General features: G+C 38.0%; 1 protein-coding gene and 1 pseudogene across 6 annotated transcripts in view; one reads left to right on the top strand and one right to left on the bottom strand.

Annotated features, from left to right (window-relative positions):
• The window catches only part of NRF1 (nuclear respiratory factor 1), a 149203-nt gene that overhangs the window by 79268 nt on the left and 47506 nt on the right, over nucleotides 1-22429 (top strand). For all 6 annotated transcript variants that reach the window (XR_005216961.1, XM_037836170.1, XM_037836172.1 and 3 more), the window contains exon 5: nucleotides 9504-9644. Coding sequence is in view for 5 of the 6 variants with exons in the window: in XM_037836170.1 (XP_037692098.1) it covers nucleotides 9504-9644 (141 nt within the window). In the remaining variant the exon portion in view is untranslated. The remainder of the gene's footprint in view (nucleotides 1-9503; nucleotides 9645-22429) is intronic.
• LOC119534124 lies at nucleotides 1385-1897 on the bottom strand (annotated as a pseudogene).

Below are 22429 nucleotides of genomic sequence, written 5' to 3'. Positions count from 1 at the left end.
TCATAAGAGATGGGAAATTTTCATTAATTATTTCCTCTATTATTGCTTCTGCCCCCTTTCCCTTCTCTTCTCCTTCTGGGACACCAATGATACGTACATTATTGTACTTTGTGTCATCCTTGAGTTCCCGGAGACGTTGCTCATATTTTTTCATTCTTTTCTCCATCTGCTCCTTTGCGTGTAGCCTTTCAGGTGTTTTGTTCTCCAGTTCCTGAGTGTTTCCTTCTGCCTCTTGAGATCTGCTGTTGTATGTTTCCATTGTGTCTTTCATCTCTTGTGTTGTGCCTTTCATTTCCATAGATTCTACTAGTTGTTTTTTTGAACTTTTGATTTCTGCTGTATACATGCCCAGTGCTTCCTTTACAGCCTCTATCTCTTTTGCAATATCTTCTCTAAACTTTTTGAATTGATTTAGCATCAGTTGTTTAAATTCCTGTATCTCAGTTGAAGAGTATGTTTGTTCCTTTGACTGGGCCATAACTTTGTTTTTCTTAATGTAGGTTGTAATTTTCTGTTGTCTAGGCATGGTTTCCTTGATTATCCAAATCAGGTTTTCCCAGACCAGAACAGTCTCAGGTCCCAGAGGGAAGAAATATTCAGTATCTGGTTTCCCTGCAGGTGTGTCTTAGAAAATTGCTCCACCCTTTGATGCCTCGGGTCCCTGTGCTTTTCTACCCAGCAGGTGACGCCTGTTAGCCTGTAATTCTTGACTGGTGTGAGGAGGTATGGCCGTGTTCCCCCAGGCTCTGGGGTCTGGTTCTGAATGGAAAGGGCCCCACCCCTTCCTCCTAGAGAAGACAGAGCCCCCAGGTGGAGGTCATTAGCATTTCAGTGGTCTCACTCTTGCTTGTGCTGTCTCCACCCTTCCCAGAGTCACAGCCCTGGAAACTGAAAATGACTGGGGCTTTCTCCACTGAGCTGAAAAAGAAACAGATAGTCCCCTTCAGACCCAGTCCAAGGCGACCCTCCAGCTCTCCCAGGTCAGTCGTCACCCAAAGCCTCTGTCTGTTTTTGGGGGCTGCGTACCTGTAGTGAGCAGTTCACACTCGCTACTTAAAACCCCAGTTGGAGCTCAGCTGAGCTATATTCGCTTGCTGGGAGAGAGCTTCTCTCTGGCACCACGAGGCTCTGCAGCTCGGGCTATGGGGGAGGGGGTCTCCCGACCTGGTTCCGCAGGTTTTACTTACAGATTTTATGCTGTGTTCTCAGGCATTCCTCCCAATTCAGGTTGGTGTATGATGAGTGGATGGTCTCGTTTGTCCCCCCGCAGTTATTCTGGATTATTTACTAGTTGTTTCTGGTTTTTTGTAGTTGTTCCAGGAGGACTACTTAGCTTCCACTCCTCTCTATGCCGCCATCTTGCCCGAGTCCCATAGACTATATCTTAACCTGATACAGTCATGTTATTGTAATTTTTCGAAGGGCTTGTTCTGCCCAAGAGAAGTTTCTTCTTACGCTGATTCTACTATCTACCATTTGCACATTGGTGTTGTTTTGAGTGCTATCTCCTGCTGATGAGGCTTCATACATAACACAGATGGAGCCATCCTCTCCAATTCTGTACAGCACTTCGTAGGGGTCAACACAAAGTGTGAGTTCACTTGGGAGAAGCCTGAACAGCTCCTGACTGCTCAGTCCACTCCACTGTGCTGCCTTTCCAATCAGAGGATCCATTTTATGGTTGATGCGAATACAAGGGTACCTGATCCTTTGCACGGCTTTTCTGGGAGCCAGTGATGTTTATAATGTTCTGCCAGGAACTCCTGCAGGCTCTGGCTAACGGTCTGCAGCTGTTGCTCACTCGTGAGCCCCTTGGTGTGGAGGAACTTGGAGATGAAGGACACAGTGTCAGCGATCTCGCTTACCATGGTGGCAGCCGACTATAGAAGGGATGCATGGGGTCGGCGGGCAGGAGCGACCCGGGTCAGCCGGCTGGGTGGAGTAGCCCCGATGGCGTAGCCCCGACGACCGATCGGCCAGCTCGGGCTTCCTCTCAAGGCAGAGGGCTTAGAGGAAGAGAGGGCGCGAGGGGCGGATGGCTACCTTTTTTTCTCCTTCCTTTTTAGTAAAAAAGTTTTCGAGACAGGAGGCAGCAGGAGAAAGAGGCGAGGGCCGGTGACCTGGTCACATCGCTCAGACTGCCCCAGCCCCCTCCGCCTCCAGCTCTGCAGCCGCCGAAGCTCCGAACAGTTTCATTTCCAGCTCGGAGGGTCAAAGAGGTCCCGGCTCTTATGTTTAGGTCTTTGATGGCTTTTGAGTTAATTTTTGTATACTATGTGAGATAGGGTGCTCTTTCATTCTTTTGCATATGGATATCCAGTTCTCTCAGCATCATTTGTTGAAGAGACTATTCTTTCCCAGTTGAGTGGACTTGGCAGCCTTATGAAAAATCAATTGGACATAGGTGTGAGGGTCTATTTCTGAACCCTCAATTTGATTCCACAGGTCGTTATATTTATCCTTGTGCAAATACGGCTGTTTTGACCTCGGTAGCTTTGTAATACACATTAAATTCAGGAAGTGTGAGTCCTCTGACTTTGTTCTTCTTTTTCAAGATGTTTTTGTCTGTTCAGAGCCCCTTACCCTTATGAAGAAAATTTGATAATTGGCTTTTCCATTTCAGCAAAGAAGCAAAGAAGGTTGTTGGAATATTGATTGGGCTATGTTGAATCTGTAAATCATTTTGGGTAGAATTGAGATCTTAATAATATTTAGAACACAGGATGTCCTTCCATTTATTTACGTTACCTTTGATTTCTTTTAGCAATGTTTTGTAGTTTTCTGTGTACACGTCCTTTACATCCTTGATTAAATTTATTCCTAGGTATTTGATTCTTTTAGTTGCTATTGTAAATGGAATTATTTCTTCATTTTTTCCCCCCGCTTGCTCGTTGCTACTGATTTTTGCTTGTTGATCTTGTATCCTGCCACTTTGCTGAATTCATTTGTTAGGTCTAGTGTGGATTGTTCAAGATTTTCTATATATATTATCATGTCATCTGCAAATAGAGTAAGTTTTACTTCTTCCTTTCCAATTTGTATCCCTTTCATTTCTTTTTCTTGCCTAATTGCTCTGGCAAGTAATTCTTGTAGGGCAGGTCTTTTGTTGACGAACTCTCAGTTACTGTTTATCTGTGAAAATTTTAAACTCTTCCTCATTTTTTTTGAAGGACAATTTTCCTAGATAAAGAATTTTTGGTTGGCAGTTTTTTTCTTTCGGTACCTTAAATATATCATACCACTGCCTTCTTGCCTCCATGGTTTCTGGTGAGAAATCAGTAGTTAGTCTTATTGAGGATCCTTTGTATGTGATGAATCGCTTTTCTTTTGCTGTTTCAGAATTTTCTATCTTTGGCATTTGACATTCTGATCAGTATATGTCTCAGGGTAGGTATGTTAGGCACTCAAATCCCTGAGACACTGCTCAATTTTTTTCTATTATTTTCTCTTGTCTGTTCTTCTGACTATGATTTCTATTGTCCTGTCTTTCTAGTTTGCTGATTCTTTCTTCCGCTTGTTGTAACTGTTCTTTACACCTCCTTCACCTCTCCTCCACCCCACAACCCATCCTTTATTTTGTTCTCCATTCTTTTACTAAATGTCTCTGAAATTAGGCCATTGTTCTCCATTTTCATATCCCCATGACCCTCACTACCAAACCTGACATCCATCCAATTCCCTCTTCAGTGGCAAGAGTTCTTTCCTTGCCTCCCAACTGTCTCCAGCCTCCTCTTGCCCTGCTCCCACACTTCTCTCCACTCTAGCCACCAGAAACTCAGTTAAATCCCTTACATAAATCTTACTTTTTCCCTCCATAGAGTATTTGTGTATATGCCGTTCCTTCTGATTTGCTCCTCATTCTTCACCTTATTAACTTTTGCTTATATTTAAGATTTCAACTCAGTGCAGTCTTCTCTGTGAAGCCCTCTCTGACCTCCCTGTCCAGGTCAGAGCTCCCTGTTCTATTATAGACTCTCACAGTACTTATCACAGATGCATTTTTACATTTATTTAGGTGATTATTTGACTAATGTCTGTCCTCAGCTAGCTTATAAACTACAGGCAAGCAGGGCCTGGATTGCCTTTGCTCTCCATTATGCTCCTAGCACCAAACACATTACCTGCTGCTAGTAGGGGCTCAATAGTATTGGCTGAATGAATAAAGCATCTTAAACATTTGGCAGCATTCAGAGATTCACAAATGCAGGTTTGGTTTCTAAATTCTAGACCTACATTGGATCTAAATCAGGACCTTGAGAAGTAAAGTCTATGAAGTTATGTTGTTTCATCCTCTATAGCAGTTGTCCCAGTTTGTAATTATACATTTATTTTTTTGTTTCTCTTCCCCTTTAGATTAGAATATGCACAATAGACAATATCGCTGATAAATTTGTTCACCATTTAGTCCTCAGTTGTTCCTTAACATAGTGTCTTTATGTATCATTAGATAAATAATTATTTGTTGAATTGATGGACAGATGGAGAACCTACCAAGTTCATAGATTATATATGTAGTATCTTTATTTGTAATAGAGAGTAGTAAGAAAATAAGTCAAAACTAGGTAATCTTTCACTTTGATGGAGTATAGGAGCTCCTTACTTAGAAATTCAAGGTCTCTCAGTATCCTTCAGGTTTAAAACCTTTGCCTTTTTAAGCCTCTGCTCTTTAAAACAATCAAGTTAAAAGACCTCTAGAACAACTCTACCAAGTGTTTTGGTCCTTTTGAGTATCGTTCTTAGTGAAGGCTTGACTCCCATAGTAAACAGAAAGCCATCACTAGTTAAGCAGGCTAATTCAATCCTGCCTTTGGGGTTGTGGGGTTTATGGACATGTGGCTAAAAACTCCACTTTTGTGAAACCTTTTTTAAGACTCAATTTTTGCAATGGTTTCCCACATTGATTTGTCTTATCTGTGGGTCAGTGTCTTCGTGTGAAAAATAAGGATGATAAAACCTTCCTCACTGGGGAGCAGTAGAAATTAACCAAAATTGATTATCACCCCCCTATATATAATGTTTAGGGAAAGTTGGCATGAAAAGTGTTGGCAAATGGCTCATTTTAAAGTTGCTATGCCCTGAGGGCATTCTCTTTGTGGTTTGCTGCTATAGCGTATACTTTTATGAGCTTTGAAAGATTAGGCCTGGGTATATTTTGTTGAGGGACAGAGAGAGAATTTCCGTCTTTTTTGGAAGAGCCATGGTAGTTCTTTCTTCAGAGGTGGGCCCTTTCTTCAGAGTCAGTAATCCATAGCGTTTAGATGGAGCTACACTGGATATGACTAACCGGTTATATAGGTATAGAAATTATTCACCATAACAGAGCCAAGAGAGGTATTGCCCATCTGCCTTTGTTTGGTTCCACTTTCCTAGTAGGATGAGGGGATTCTGGGGTTGGTCTTTATTTCTTGTTATAAGTGATTTATTTATTTATATAGGCTTTTTAAAATGGCTTCAAGTTAAATGAAATGTGGAAGCATATTAAGAGTAGTGTAGTAAAAGCCCTATTGCTTATATATTCATTTATCCAACAAATAACTATTTAACACTGTTAGATACTAAGTGTGAGATAAGGATTCCATATACACCCTCTTATGTTTCAGGGTTCAAAACTAGGGATCTGGGAGGAATAAAACCAACTAGAGATCTGGGCTGAGACAGGAGAGGAAAGGAAGGCCAACACTGGGGCCAGAGAGAGAACAGGATGAAGCCAACATAACTTCATGGGCCACAGCGTGTCGCCTAGCTAGGTGTGCTTCAGAATCACAGGTTGGTGGTTCAACTCTGTGCTTCACTTTGTTATATGCCTCAGGTGATATATTTTCAGTCTCAGAGGAATTTATAGGTAAACTTATTTTTTATCTTTTATGGGACCTGCTGAAGACTCCTCTTTTATTCAGAAAAACATGGTAGTGCTACGCTGGGTGAATTGAGACAAAGAGAGATTGATAGGCAGACCAGCTGGTTTTTTTGACTTTTTTTTTGTTTTGTTTTTTTGTCCTTAAGTGTTGATGTTTTTATTTCTTTGGGGCATATTCCCAGGAGTGGGATAACTGGTTCAAAGGGCATGTTTAGTTTCAATTTTTTTTTTTATTTGAGAAGTTGTAGGCTCACAGAAAAATCATGCATAAAACACAGACTTCCCATATACCACCCTATTAACATCTTGCATTAGTGTGGTACGTTTGTTACAATTCATGAAAGAATGTTTTATAATTGTGCTATTAATTATAGTCCATTGTTTACAATAGGGTTCACTGTTTCTTTTGTACAGTCCTGTTTTTGTTTGTTTAATTCTTATCCTAGTAATATATACAACCTAAAATTTCCCCCCTTTAACCACATTCAAGTATGTAATTCAGTTCTGTTCATTACATTCACAGTGTTGCGCTACCATCACCACCATCCTTTATCAAAACTTTATAATCAACCCAAATAGAGACTGTACAATTTAAACATTAACTCCCCATTCCCTACCCTCACCCCAGCCCCTGGTAAACTATATTCTAGATTCTGACTCGATGAGTTTGCTTATTCTAATTCTTTCATATCACTGAGATCATGCAATATTTGTCCTTTTGTGCCTGACTTATTTCACTCAACATGATGTCTTCAAGGTGCATCCATACGGTCGCATGTACCAGAACTTCATTCCTTTTTGTGGCTGAATAGTATTCCATTGTGTGGATATACCCTATTTTATTTATCCATTGTTGGTTGATGGACACTTGAGTTGCTTCCACTGAGTGGTTTTTAACTTTAGTTGTGAAGCCAGTTAGTTGACTGTGACTTTGATGTGAAGTAATAAAGGCTTGAGCTATGGTTTTTGTAATAGCAGGCATAATTTGGAAAACAAACAAACATGTATTTCATCATATCTATAACACTATCAGTTATAAGATGCCCATTATTTTGCATACCACAAAGAAAGAAAAAACGTTGACAGACTCTGACACAATGCTTTATTATCACTTAGAATTTTTATTTTATACTTATTGAAGGAGATACTTCAGGCTTACGAGGCATAGAATTTTCTCATATGTTGCTTTGTGTATATATGAAAAGGAAAATGTAAGTGAAATAAATTAAAATATTCCTAAAACATTTTCAGAGTCCAACTCATTACAATTACTTCTTGTTTCAGAGTCATTGTTTGAATTTTTTCATATAATATTGTTCTCTTTGCCATTAAGAGCATGGGTGATTCTGCATTTCTTAAAAGAGTGCTGTGCTAATTGTCTCTGAGATGTTTTTCCCATGCTGCAACAAGTTTGATGCTAGTGTTTATTGATCTTACCAGAAAGTGTCATTGGGAAAGTTTTCAGACAATCAAGACTCATTCCTTTCTCAAATGGTCCTGAATTGTTTGTTAACTGTCTGGTCATTCCTCCATGGTTAACGACCCTGTTTGCATATGTACAGGTTGTGACAGTTATGCCCCAACTGTTGCCTAGTCCGCAGCAATTTTAAGATGTGTCCCAATTTCAGAGGATTGGTAAATGTTAAAAAAAAAAAAAAAAAAAAGGCATGTCAGAATCAATGGATCCAGTAGAATTGAAATGCTGTCTTTATAATTTGGGGAAAATTACTTAACTTTACCAAGTAAGCTTATATGGAAACACTGTGGTCCAATCTAAAGTTGTTTGTTGCAAATTGCTATGAGGAATGCTCTACTAGCATTTTTTTTTATTATTAATTACAGCACTGATAAATTTAGCAAACTGCCTGGAAATGAAATTCTAGAGTTTTACTGACCTACAAAAATGATTGAAATGGTTTGAAACTGGCTAATGATGTTACCTTATGTTTTCCTTCTTCGAATGCAAGGTGTTTTCAGCACAATGAGATTTGTTTTTATAATATTACCAAATTAGTCTTACTGTGGACCCAGATGATACTATAATGATGCAGCCAGATACATTAGTAAAGTCTGAAGACCAGAACCTATACTTATAAAAGATACAGATTTTCTGTGAATCAAAAATTCTACATAAAATACAGAAACCTAGAAAGTAGAAAATATAATCCCATAAAGTTGCCATGGCAACACTAGCTGCTTATGTTGCAATAAATCTAATGGCAATAATTTTTGAAACTTTCTTTTTTTATTAGAAACCAAGACAAAACTGCATCCGTAGAGTAATAATGATTTTACAATTTTGTACTATTTTTTAATCCCCTTACTTGTTGCCTTTTTGTAGGATTCCTTAACTGCAAAATTAGTACTGTGTGGTAGATCAGGGTATCGGGGAGGGAGGTTGGGGTATGCTGGAGTTCTGTGTATGGGTTTTGTATTGTTTTTGCAACTGTTCCTGTAAGTTTGAATTTATTTCAAAATAAAATTAAAAAAAAAAAAGTAGTACTATGTAGCCAAAAATAATTTTTACTTTTCCAGATACTTGGGGTGAGTATTTTTCTTTTTTACTCCTTTTAATGAGGTACTTACAATGAAGTGTGTGCTTGCACATCCAGTCCGCTTAGCAGAAAATCCAGGCCTCAAACATTGTCATAACTTCTGGCAAACCTCATTTTCTCTTTCCTTTTTTTTCTAAGATAGGGCCTTCAGCCCTGAAAGGAACTTAATTTCGTATCCCATCTTGTCACATTTCCATAACCCCATGGCTTCTTCATTATCCCCAAAGGTATCCTCATCCCCCTAATGTATTCTTCTAAATTAATGAACCCATTAAATTTGTGGTTGTAGGATTCAGTGTCCACTCTTTCTCACGATAGAATGTGAGCATGTACAAATGTGCTACTGGTATGTTCTCTCCTGTGAGAGACGTTTCACTGGCAGTGAAGAGGAACGGAGTCAAAGAACAACAATATCTGGTTCTAACCTGTGGTTGCCAGAGATTCAAGGCATCATGAGTTTGAAGTTCACCTCTGTCACCAGGGAGTATCAGAAGGGAGGAAGACTTGACCTCTGGGGCTCTCTGGCACTGGTAGTGGCACCTTTGACACCCAGCTACAAAGTAACCTTTTGTGTTTTTTTCTCTGATTCCTTTCAGTTCAACGTCTTGTGCACTTGAATTTCCTATCTGTTTGGTGGGCTGGCTTTGCAGGAACGTAGCAGCAGTTCAGAATAGGAGTTTTAGAGACACAAGATCTTCAGGATCTTGATAATGATTCTAGCCTAAGTGTTTATCAATTGGCCTGGGAAATGCAAAAGAATAATGAATGCCATTGCACCATTAGATCCGGAACAGGTGATGGAGCCAGCGTGGCTGAGCAAACATGATTTTAACTGACAAGTAGTATTTCCATCGAATTTTTCCACTGGCTCCTTTCTACTGTTGTTACCTGCAATTTCATCATCTTTTAATTTAATTCTGTTCAGTGTGATGTCTTTGGGGCCACCGGGTGTTTTTGTCTGCTAGTTGTAAAAGTGTTCCTCGGGCTCTGCAGTGGCTCAGGGAAGCCAGCCCTGCCCACTCTAGTTGCCTGGCACCAGCCCTCCCTGGTTGTTGGGCATCTTGTTTACTTCTGCCCTTAATTCCCTGCAGGTGCGTAAGTACAAGAGTATGATCCTGGAAGACCTGGAGTCTGCCCTGGCAGAACACGCCCCTGCGCCACAGGAGGTTAACTCAGAACTACCGCCTCTCACCATCGATGGAATTCCAGTCTCTGTGGACAAAATGACCCAGGTAAGGGGCGGGAAATGATGAGACAGAAAGACAGGTGGCACAGGTGTAGGCAGGCCTCTGATCACTTTCCTAGCTTTTTCCTCAGTGATGCCACCAAATAGTGAGATGCAGGCTAAAGTCTGTTAGTGAAACAGTGGCACTGAAAAAGAATATGTATTGCCTGAAGAGTGCTCCCAGCCACAGGGAGGGATGAGTTCTTCTTCTCTTGGCAGTTTTTTTTATTTCACTTGGGACCTTGAGTTGAATAAAAAAACTTCTGGCTTGGGGTAGGTTCGAACAAGAGAGTGTTAGGAGTTTGATGAATTACCAAATGGGGCAAGTAAATTTCTAGTCTCTTCTTTGGGGCTGAGCTGCTTCTCTTTCCATGTAAATTCTAAGTTCCATCATGTTATTGCCAAATAAGTCCCTCCACCCCCTGAGAATATGAATGTAAAACTCAGAAGGACACCCTCCTGAGTCATTGATTGCCTCTCTCTCTTCCTTTGAGAAGAAGTTTTAGCCTGATAAGTCAGTGTACCTTAATAATTTTGATGAGACTGTATCTTTTATTTAACTTTAAAAGACATGGATTGATTAAGATCAAACACCTTCTATACACACATTTTCCCCTCACCTTATTCCTTTATTAATGTACTTCTATCTTGCTAAACACACACTGGTCCATTTTCTTTCCTTATAGTCTTCCAGCAGCATTTAACACAGTTGAGTACTCCTGCCTTCTTAAAACATTTTCTTCTGTTGGTTTCTGTGACCCCACACTCTCCTTAATATCCTCCTATCTCACTGAGTACTCCCTCTCAGCCTCTCCTGCCTTTCTCCTCTTCCTCTTCTCACCTGATCAATATTGGCATGTCCCAGGGCTTGGTCAGTCCTCAGCCCTCTGTTTTATCTTTAGTTTCTCTCCAAGTGATCTCATCCTGTCCTGTGGGCTTTACATCCCATCTCTGTGCCAATTATACCCCAATTTATATTACTATAGATCTCTCTATTAGATACCTCCATTAGATGTATACTAGACATCTCAAGCTGAACATGTCCAAGACAGCCCTTGATTGTCCCCACTCTCCACTCCTAATGTGTTCCTCCTTTAGTCTTCTCCATATGAATTAATGGTGTCACCATCCGATTGCTCAAGCCCCCAAAATAAGATTTTGCCCCCTGCCCCAAACCGTGTCTAATTCATCAGCAGGTCATCTTGGTTCACCTCTAAAATGTACACTGAATGTGATCATTCTTCTCAGTCCCCATCACCACCAAAGGCCAAGATTTTAGCATCTCTCAGGTAGACTATCTAAATAGCTATTGGTCTCTTTCCTGCCACTCGAACCCTGCTGCAGTTGATTCTCCACATCGCCATCAGTTTTGTTTTTTTTTAAAACTTAGATCATATCACTCTCTAGTTTAAGCCCTTTAACATCTCTCCACTGTTCCTAGAATAGAATTCAGACTCTACCATGGCCTCTCAGGCCCTGTATTTTCTGGCCTCTTCCAACCTCATCTCTCCATTCTCCCCCTCAGTCACTGTACGCCCCTCTTTTTGTCAAAAAAACCCAAGTTCATTCTTTTGCTTTTGCCTGGAACGTTGTTCTCCTGTATCATTGCATGATTGATTTCATCTCATTCATGTCTAGCTCCAATGTCATCTCCTGAGCCAATCCTTTCTTGATTATTCCATATTATTATCCTTCCTCCTCCCCACCAAGTCACTGCCTATTACATCCCCTGATATATTTATAGCTCTTATCATACCTAAAATTATCTTATTTATTAACATTTATGCTTATTTGTGGGTTTTGTCTCTAGCTAGAATTTAAGAGCAGAGACTTAATTTATGTTCTTCACTGCTGTCCAGTAAAAATATCCCCCAGCTAAAATAACATTCATCATCTAAATAATAGTACACATATGTTAAGTAAATGACCTGGGAGTCAGAGCAAAGACAAATCAAGTATAGTGGGTAACGCCTCCTGAGTAGTGTTCAGACAGTGATGATGGTACAGACAGTGATGATGCTGTTCAGGAGGTGTGGCATTTTTCTTCCTTTTTAAGTCTGAACCAGCAATTTGGTCTAAAGTAACACTACATTTTATAAATCTGAATCTAAATCTTTATACTTTAGGTATAAAGTATACCTAAAGCCTGACCGAGCTTCTGGTTTAGAATACTATATTAGGTAGACTCCTCTCCTGTGATGGGCATTTTTCCCCCTCTGTCACTTTTTGTGTGTTAGGTTGCAACAATCTGAGGTTTTATGATTATATTAAATTCATGGATGCTAGTTGTTATGAAAATTGACTGATGGCCATAGAAGTGAGAGCAAACAGTTTACCATTTTGGAGGTAAAACATTTGAAATGCTTGTCTTTCTTCCTTCCTTCCTTCCTTCCCTTTCCTTTCCTTTCCTTTCCTTTGTTTTGTTTTGTTTTGTTTTGTTTTCGAAATATGCAATCAGTAGACCTTAGTGCATGGGTAGATCCAAGGGAGCTGGTACCCAGTCCAGACTTGGTTTTTCTTGTTATCACACATTCCCTCCTTTCCCTTCTTGCCATAGATGACGACTGAAAACAAACAAACAAATAAAATAGAAACTAATAAATGTGGAGGAGTAAGCAGGATGATGAAAATCTTAGGTCCCAATTGAAGGGGAATTTTGATCCTGGTTTTTTTTGTTTTTTTTTTTTAAGTTATATTAGGCAAGAGTATTTGAATACAAGCACTTCAATATAAATTGGTTTGAAGATGCCAACAGAAATGTAAATTGGTAAAAATTTCTCTAGAGGGCTATTTGGCAATGCATATAAAAATCTAAAATGCACATGCCATGCCCTCCAAGTAAGCAATGATATATGTTCACTGTTTGTCATAACAGTGTTTACAATAAATTTGGATTAGATCTGATGGTGGTGTTTAGAATTTACATAGGAAGTAGAGCAACATGGCTGAAAAGAGACAAGAAGTTTACTATTCCGTCAAGTATTAGACACTAAAAACAAGGATGTTGCTCTCAACTGCAGTAGAAAAATACCTGTGATATATTAAGTTAAAAAACAGGTTGTAAAACAGCATTTCTTGTATACTCTAATTTGAAGGGTGTAGGGATTTATTTTTTGTTTCTTTTGAGCAGCTAGATTTTTTTTTTCCAGGAAGCACAGAATTGAGGTGCTTAATCACATTTGTCTAAACCAATCTCACAACATGTGCCTATGCCTGTGTGCAGGTATAAAACTTTGGAGGGATGTATACTAGAATATTAACAGTGGTTATCTACACATAGTTACATTCTGGTTGATTTTCATTTTCTTTGTCTAATAAGCTTGAATTACTTTTATAACCAGAGAAACACAATAAAGGATTTTCATATTTTATATCAAACTTGAATTTTTTGAGTGCATGTTTGATGATGTTTCTAACTTCTTTTGTCCAAAGATTACCTGCAGAGCCCACTGATTTCATATAATTCTATATAAGATCCTAAAATGTGTTCTGAATGATTCAAAGAAAGTAAATTATGTTCAGTATTGTTCTGTGTTCATAACAAATACATTATCTTAATTCTTTGCTAATTAGAAAGGCAGCATGGTTTATTGGAAGGAATGCTAACAGAAGACCTAGTCCTAGGTCTGTTCTACCACGTATCAGACCTAGTTCTTAGTTTCATCTTCTGAAAGTAGAAATAGTACATGCCCTCCTACTTAATGGAATTAGAAGAAGGAAAAAAGGAGGTATTATGTAGTAAAGTGCTTTGAAGACTAAGGTATCACACAAAAGTATTATTACTAATTACTAATACCAATTATATGTATTAACTATATTAACTTTTGAATAACTTGAACACTCCATCACTCACCCATGCTTTATTGCAAAAAAATTAATGAACCTAGAATTTTTCCTTTGCTTACCAGTAAAGTGGGGTAATACAGATTACAACATATTTTGCAGATTGAAAAATTGAACCATAAATAGAGGAAGTAATTTGACTAAGTTTAGGAAGCAAGCCAGTGACAAACAAGAATAGAACTTAGGGTTAAGTCCATATTTCCAGTGCTTTCTGCTCTTATTTTTTGCTTTAAAACTGTATTATGATCATCGCTAAGGTTGAGTCTTTCATCTTATCTACATTAAATAACTGTATTAAAGTATGACTTGCTATTAAGACTATCCAAATTGTCTCCTACACAGATAGAAATTACACATAACAAAGCAGCTTAAGTTCTATGTGAATTAAATAACCTATTCTTTTGGAAAGCAGCTCTATTAAAGTAATATTTTTAACACCATGATGAAAACTTTAATTTCTTGACTCCTTTAAGAATAGTGGCTAGAACTTATCCTATAACTGTCTATCCACTTGCATAAGAATTGGAGGTGGTCCAGAAAAGGTTTAACAGAGGAAATCATTAATTTGGGGCATTCTGCAACCCTATTTACAGTGAAAATGAGTCACCTTTTCCAGAGATTTTGAAAGCCAGGTTAGCTTTCTAGGATACTACAAACAAGAAACCAGAGGATGGATTGAAACAGTGCTTCTCAGACTTCATTGTGCATTCACACCACCTGGTGGTCTTCGGCAAATGCATATTATGAATCAGCAGGTCTGGAATGGGACCTGAGATTCTTCTGCCTTTCTAGCAAACTTCCTTTTGATGCCAATGCTGCTAATTCTCAGACTGCACTTTGAATTCAAGGAATTGCATAGTTTCTTGAAGAATCTGTGATTTTGATTTTAATCATTTGATTTTAATTATGATTTTGCTAGGGGAAAATCAATTCTGTTCTTTTACTACACTTAAGCCCAATAGGACTTCCTTGTTCTTGCGAGGCTGTGAATCTTTTTGGAATCTGTCTGAAAAGATCCAGGCAAAATTGTGATTATTGGAAAGACCTGTCCAGTATTATTGGTTAAAATTCACTCCTCTTTCCCTCCTTCCTACCTTCTCCCTCCCTTGAATTTACTGTCTTCCTCTTACTCTCACTGGGGCAGTCCTTGTTGCTTTAATATTCCCTTTGGAGTGATGATGCAACAGGGTAGTAATTCTTTGCCAGTTTTCAGGGAAACCTTCAGAAACATTCAGCACGGTGATTGCTTCATTATAAAGAAGTTATTCACAGGGTTTATATGTTTACTTAGAAAAGTCAGTTTTTAATTTAGGTTTACTGAGTTTTTAAATTTTGTTTTGTTTCTAAAAGAATAGATCTGGCCTCTTTTACCCAAATTGTAGCTAAAATAGCTGGCATGTACTCAAGGTCTACATTCACATTCCTTCTCTTTATTATTATTGATTTCATGGCATCTGCTATGGTCCCTTTAGTTGCTTGGCTTAGCACTGAATCTGAGTTCTTTAGTTGAAAAAGGAGGTCAAATGTAGGTATTCTATTAGTGTTATAATACTGACGAAAGTTTTAATTCCTTTAAAAACTATTTAGTATTTCTAATAAATTCTCTAAATCATTCTGAATAAACAGAACATGCCTCTAAGTTCATCAGGGATTAAAACAGTAAAGCTAAATGAAATGAGATTTTACATTTGAACAAAACAAAATGAAAGCACATTTCTTCAGTGTATATAGATTGTTCAGAAATGTGTGGGTTTTTCCCTCTCAAATAACGACTATTGTTTGTAATGGAGTCTGGTTTATAGTGTTAGTAATGCAATTCCTGAATGTAGAGAAACAAAATCCTGATAATCCGGTCCTGACTTGGAAAAAGTGATACTCTGGGAAGGGTAGACTCAGGATTGGTTGTTGAAGGAATGCTAGAGGTTACCTTGTCCAGGCCCTTCATTGTAGAGATAAGGGAACGAAGGGAGTTCTTTCCCTTCAGAAATGGCGTTTTTGTTTTCAGCATTAAAATCAGTATTTTAAAGCTTTTTTTTTTTTTTTTTAAATAATATTGTATACAGTAAAAAGGAATCCTTCAACCAGAGCCTTCTATGGACTGGATTTTTTTTTTTTTTTTTCCTGTATCATACTTCAAGGACAAGTAAATAAATCCTAAAAAAACAAGTAGATATTGGGAATTTATTTTTAAAAACAACTTTGTATTTCTTACTTTTCTAGTAATTAGAGTGAAAACGAAATAAGAAAAAAAGTCTATATCTAGATGTGTGGAATGTTATTATTATTTACTCTAGATGTTTATTTTTCCTCATGTTGCAACTAATTAAAACAATTTTGAAATTTCTCCTTTACGCTTTCCTCTAGAGCCAGTTTTTCTCTGACACAAAACAGAGATCTGTTTTATTACTCTAAGGCCAGAATGTATTTGAACCTCAAATTCTGTCACTGTTTTGATGATGTTTCTTATTTACCATAATTGGCTCCTTATTTTGTAAAATCAAGTCCAAACTCAAAGGAAAAAGTGTTGTTGCCCTTAACAATATTCAGAAGAATTTGATGTATGTACTGAAGGTAATTCCAAAAAATGAATACCCTCCAAATGGTGACCCTGAGGCATTGTAGCATGCTGAGTCACTGAATATGATTTGATTTTTGGTTATGAGACTTGTTAGAAATATTGGGAATGTGGGAAACAAATTCAAGTCATCTTTGATTGCATTGTGTTGGGAATGAATACCCCATCTTTATCACGTCTAGTTTTCCTTCTTAGGATAAAGTTTATGTAATCAATTTAAGTTATTTTAGTATTAAAAACTGAGGTATAATAAGCTTTCAGTGTAAAACTAACTATCCCTAATCTTAGATCTGTTTTCTTTTGCTGCTTTTATCTTCGCTTCTTGAAAATTTTTTGTTCTTTGATCTTGAATCCAGTTGAAGAAATAATAGGATTACTTTAGAAAGTAAAAAGTATCAATACAAAATTACTTTTTTCCAAGACCCTCAGGTATACTACCTAGTTAGTAAGGAGACTTGACATTGTAAATTGGATCAGAAAATTAATAGGCCTATCATCTGATCCTAAAATATGAGTCTCTGACTTTGAACAGGTGCAAAATGGTATTCAGTGTGAGTTTACTAACTCCTGAAGAGAAGAATGTGAAAATAACCAATCCTCCATTTAATTGCCCTGTTTCTTGTCTGTGGGGATTTTGATCAAAGATGTTTGTGAATTTGCAGATGAAGAGAGGAGTAGTATGATTAAGTCCAGCATATATATTTTCTATTAAAGGGAATAAAATTTAAAACAGTTGTGTTTAGCTTTATTATGTAAATATGCAGACCCTTTGAAAAGTAGTGTCATTTATCATATGATAGCAAACGCTGATAGTGATCATCACCTCTGCCTGTGCCTGGCTTACCCGCAGAGCCCTTTGATCATGGTGACTTCTTAGCTATTAACTCCCTAAAAGACAAATTACCGGTGATATGTCTGGGATGAGTATGTAGAAAAGAGAACGCTGGGTAGCACACCTGTAGTTCTGTACTTCCCAAGATTTGGGAGGTAAAACAAGATCTTACCTTGTTCTGAATCTAGGTTAGGGCTGTGCCTTCACATTAGATATGCTCTTGTGGAATGTATGTCTGTGAGCCAAGTTATCTCATGTAGTATGATAGTGTAACTGGTAATTTTTAAGTCTTGTTTGTATCGAGAAGGAAATGTTTTGACTCTTGCAAAAAGTGGGTATTGATTATTCTTGGCCTTTTATTCCCAAAGTAGTTCCCCAAACAGCTGATTGCTGATGCTAGTTTTATTCCACCAAACCAAATATCATTACTACAGTATTAGAAAAAACAATATTCTAGCCCCTTAAGAAGAAAGACTGTATAAAAAGTATTTTGGGTTAGTAGTTCTTAAACCTGGCTGCGCATTAGAATCACCTGGGGAACTTAAAATCCTAATGCTTAAGCCACACTCCAGACCAATTAAATTGGAATCTTTAGGGATGGAATCCAGGCATCTGTAGTTTTTAAAGCTCCCCAGATGATTCCAATATGCAGCCAACTTTGAGAACCACTGTTGTAGAGTACAGTTCCAGACTGCTACTCCTTACTGTAACATTAGAGTAGTATTTGTTTGCAAAGTAGGTTTTTCACATTATCTAAAACTTCAAAAAGTGTATTATATATGATACCATGTTTTAAAAAATATTAGGTAGTTAGGCAGAGAATATATAGAAAAAAATTAAAACATTGGTTGTGTTCTTAAGTAGAACACAGCACTTTTTGAGGAGAGTCAAAGAATAAGAGTATATTCAAGAATACTAAGAGAAGGGAACCATATAAATTCCATATTCAGTTAAACAACTGTACCAGGGGAAATATTTTCAATTTATATGACAAGGAATCAATTCCTTTTAGAACAGATTAAGATTTCCTTCAAATGAATAAGAAAAAAGATAATTAGAAAAATAGGCAAAGCTTTATAAAGAGTTTACATGAAGAAAACCATAACCGGTAAACACAAAAAACCTCTCACCCTCATCAGTAATAGAAATTAAAATGAGGTACCACCTCCCCCCAGGAGATGAGCCAAAATAAGATCGGTTATATAAAAAGTGCAGGAGAGTATGAAAAATCGCATATTGTCACTATTGTTGGTGAGAGTGCAATTGGCAAAGTCTTTCTAGAGGAGAATTTGGATGTGTCTGTTAAAATGTTAAATGCATATACTCTTTAAACAGCAATTCCACTTTTCTGAATTTCTCCTAGAGAAATACACCTGTGCACAAAGAAGCATCATCTACAAGCACTTTTTGTAAGAGCAAAACAAAACTGAACTTAAGGGGAATGGTTAAACAAAATGGAAGCTCTGTACCATGGGTACTGTGCAACTGTTAAAAAGAATGAGATTATCCTAGTTGTACTACCTTGAGAAGATCTATGGCAAAATGTTGAGTGGAAAAATCATGTTGTAGTAAATATGTCCAACCTGGTACCATTTGTGGTTTTTTAATTACATAAAACTGTATCTTTCCAGCATATATTTATGTAAATGCATAGAATTTAGCCTGTAAGGAAGGATGCTCATCAAATCGATACCAGTGGTTACCTCTGGATAGGGGATTGGATGTGCAGAGGGTAAAACAATGAAGTGTTTGCCTTTATCTGTATTATTTGTTTGTACAAAAGAGTACAATAAGCTAACAAAAACTGACCAAATCTAAGACTACTTCAAAGACAAGGTAACATTTTAAGAGCATTTTGATTAATGAAAGGGAGAAGGGGTGTGGAGACAGAGAAGGAGACGCTTTGGCTTGAGAGAGAAGGGTCTAAAGAAGTCTCCAAGTGTCTTAATTGGCTATCCCTTAAATTCACTAATTCTGAAGTTAAACTTGTCTTTCCTTGTAAACCTGCTTTTCTCATGTTTTCAAAATTTGAATGTGTTTTTATGGGAAAATGAGATTAAGAGAAGCCATTGTTTCTGCTGGCACTGGGTTATGGGAATAAGTGGAAGGATTGAAGTTACTGATAAAAATCACCTTTATTATCTCTGAACAGACATAATAATTCCAAATAATAAACAAAAATATAACTCGCTTTAGCTTTTTAATACCTTTTAAGCATTCATTTGAATATAATTGACTCTGTCAACCTGGAAGTTTGTAATTTTAAATTAATGAACTCAGCCTGAGAATTCTCCAGTTTTCCTTCCCTACTTTCTTCCTGTTTTCCTATAGGCTATAGAAAACATCACTTTTCAACATGGTATGATTTCAGCTGCCTTCTCTTTAAATTTGTTATATCTTCTCTGACCTCTTCAGTAGAGGTTGGAGTTAGCAAACATTTTGGTTTGAAATACCTTTTCTTGGTAATTGAGCCTAAGTGGACTTGAGAAGCCTCAGAATCCCTATACTCAGACCACATGCAGAGCAGAGACAGAGAGAGTGAGAAGAAAAGGGTAATTGGGGATGTGCAAGGATAGTACATTGTTGGACAGCAAAAAATTAATTGAATTTACAAGTGGCGAATTTCCAGCATTTTATTTTGGCTGGATTAAACTTCTTAGCATTTTGGAAAATCTTTTTTTTTTTTTTATGATTTTTTTTTTTTATTAAATTCAGTTTTATTGAAATACATTCACACACCATGCAATCATCCATGATATACAATCCACTGTCCACAGTATGATAACATAGTTATGCATTCATCACCACAATCTATCTCTGAACATTTTCCTTACATCAGAAAGAACCAGAACAAGAATAAAAAATAAAAGTGAAAAACGAACACCCAAATCATCCCCCCATCCCACCCCATTTGTCCTTTAGTTTTTATCCCCATTCCTCCACTCATCCATACACTAGATAAAGGGGGTGTGATCCACAAGGTCTTCACAATCACACTGTCACCCCTTGTAATCTACATTATTATATAATTGTCTTCAGGAGTCCAGACTGCTGGGTTGGAGTTTGGTAGTTTCAGGTATTTACGTCTAGCTATTCCAATACATTAAAGCCTAAGAGGGTTATCTATATAGTGCATAAGAATGTCCACCAGAGTGACCTCTCGACTCCATTTGGAATCTCTCAGCCACTGAAACTATTTCGTCTCATTTTGCATCCCCCTTTTGGTCAAGAAGATACTCTCAGTCCCACGATGCCGGGTCCACATTCATCCCCGGGAGTCATACTCTGCGTTGCCAGGGAGATTTACACCCCTGGGAGTCGGGTCCCACGTAGTGGGGAGGGCAGCGAGTTCACCTGTCGAGATGGCTCAGTTAGAGAGAGGGCTACATATGAGCAACAAAGAGGTACTCAGGGGGAGACTCTTAGGAACCATTACATGCAACTTTAGACTCTTCTTTGTGGTAATGAGCTTCATAAGGGCAAGTCCCTTGCTTGAGGGCTCAGCACATCAAACTGCCAGTCCCAATGTTTGTGACAACATCAACACCAGTCCAGGTGAGGATGTCCAACATATCCGCACCTTCCCCCAGATCCTCGGGGCTGGGGAGGGGGAGGCTGTAAATATATTTTTTATTATCTGCCCAAATTACTCTAGGATGTGTCACTATTTCACTCCAGCCTATACTAACCTACCGTATCTCACTTCCTATTCAAAGTTCCATGCAATTGTGGTGTTTGAACAAATTGTCTGTAGAGTTGTACCATTTAGAAAATTTAGATCCTGTACCAAATAGATACCTTTTCCCTTGGTCTCATATGAAAGTTGAAGTTTTAAAACACAATCAGTTTCAACCTTTATCCTTTGGCCTGGCTTGCCCTGGTCTTAACCAGACCTGCTTCATTCATATCACTAATTGAAGTCTGGGCTCTTTTTCAGCTTTTTTTTTTTTTTTTTTGACAGTGGCTGTATGCACTAATACTGACATTCATATCTGCCGAGCTCTAGCTCTGAGTTTCAGGTGTCTCAGAGATATGCATTGTTCCAGAGACCAATCAGGTTATATGCTAGGGGATCAGCATCTCAAAGTTTAGAGATAGGCATTACAATTCAGGGATAGAGTTAACTGCTGTAAGAGCTTACAATCTAGGGACTATTACAATTATTGTGTCCACGTTAGGCTATGTTCTAAGATTCAGTTCTGAGTTTACACGTTGTAGTTAGTCCATATTGGTGAGGCATCATCCCTCTCACCATGTTTTCTCCAACACTTTTACTCCTATATATATATTTTCCTACAAGTGGCAAATTTCCAGCATTTTATTTTGGCTGGATTAAACTTCTTAGCATTTTGGAAAATCTTTTATTTTAAAACCACCTGTGGCTTCTACATAATCTACTTTTGACTGCCACTGGCCTGGATTTGATATCCTTTTCTTTGCTGAAAGGATGCAGTAGCATTTTCCACTTTTTGTTGGTTTGGGTGGGTTTACTGGCCCAGCTAGGGCACTTAGATCCCTCAGTCGGAATGAAAGAGGCCAGAATAACTTGCTCCAGCCCAATTAAAGGACAGCCTGAGAAGTTAGGCTTTACCTCTGCTGATCCTGTTGATTATCTCCCCTGTGGATTAAAGACAGGCCTTCCTTAACAAGCACATTGAGTGGCCTGGGTTTCTAAAACTCTCCAGGACCAGTAATTAATCCAACTGGTAATGAGACCACAGTGATGAATTCTGGAAAGGAATCATTTAACTCTTTCTATATTGAACAGCTAATTTTCCTTTATTTATAGTCCCTTTGGCCTTAGCATTATTTATTTGGGACAGGATATAAAAATAGTCTGGTGGAATATTGCCTTTTTCAGTCAAGTCAGGTTATCTCTATGCATTTAAAAGCAAATAATGTCCCTCAATTTGAATTTTTACCTCTCCCTTTGAAGTTGGGGGTGTGTGTGCAAATTTTGCACAGTGATAATTAGCACTTTACAAGGCTAAGCTCTTTTTCCAAATTAGAACTTGTATACTGTCAGTTCATTTCACTCCAATTCCGTTTTTTAATTTGGTGGGGTCCTGCCTATGAAAGCAGTCTTCCCTTTGTGTTGCTTCTGTTTCTTCTGCCTCTCATATCAACCTCTCGTGCCATCTGCCTAGGAGTTTGAAACATTTCACACTCCGAGATTTCTGGCACATAAAACATCTTTGAGAGTTTTCCTGTTCTCTCCTTTCTCTAATTATGTTTACCCTTAAGACACATTTTCTGATGATTTCTATTAGTAATCTGCCTGTACATATTTTTACATACTCAAGTAACCAGCAGAACAAGTCACTCCAACTACCTGTACGTTGTGGATGGTTGATAACAGCATGTTTCCTCAAGGCAAAGAATCGATTGACCCAGATGATCATTTTAGTTCCTTCTTAGTTCTAGCATTCTTTATATCTCATCTTCAATCATGTTTACATGGTACGTATATATTCATTCTTTTGCCCCATTTACCTTTTTCCATTATAGCCCATCTTGAAAAGCCAAAGATGAATGTCTGTGT

This window comes from Choloepus didactylus, chromosome 5, assembly GCF_015220235.1.
Source record: "Choloepus didactylus isolate mChoDid1 chromosome 5, mChoDid1.pri, whole genome shotgun sequence".
NCBI classification, from domain to species: domain Eukaryota; kingdom Metazoa; phylum Chordata; class Mammalia; order Pilosa; family Megalonychidae; genus Choloepus; species Choloepus didactylus.
Note: the sequence above shows the minus strand (reverse complement) of the source record. Positions and strands in the feature narration are given on the sequence as shown.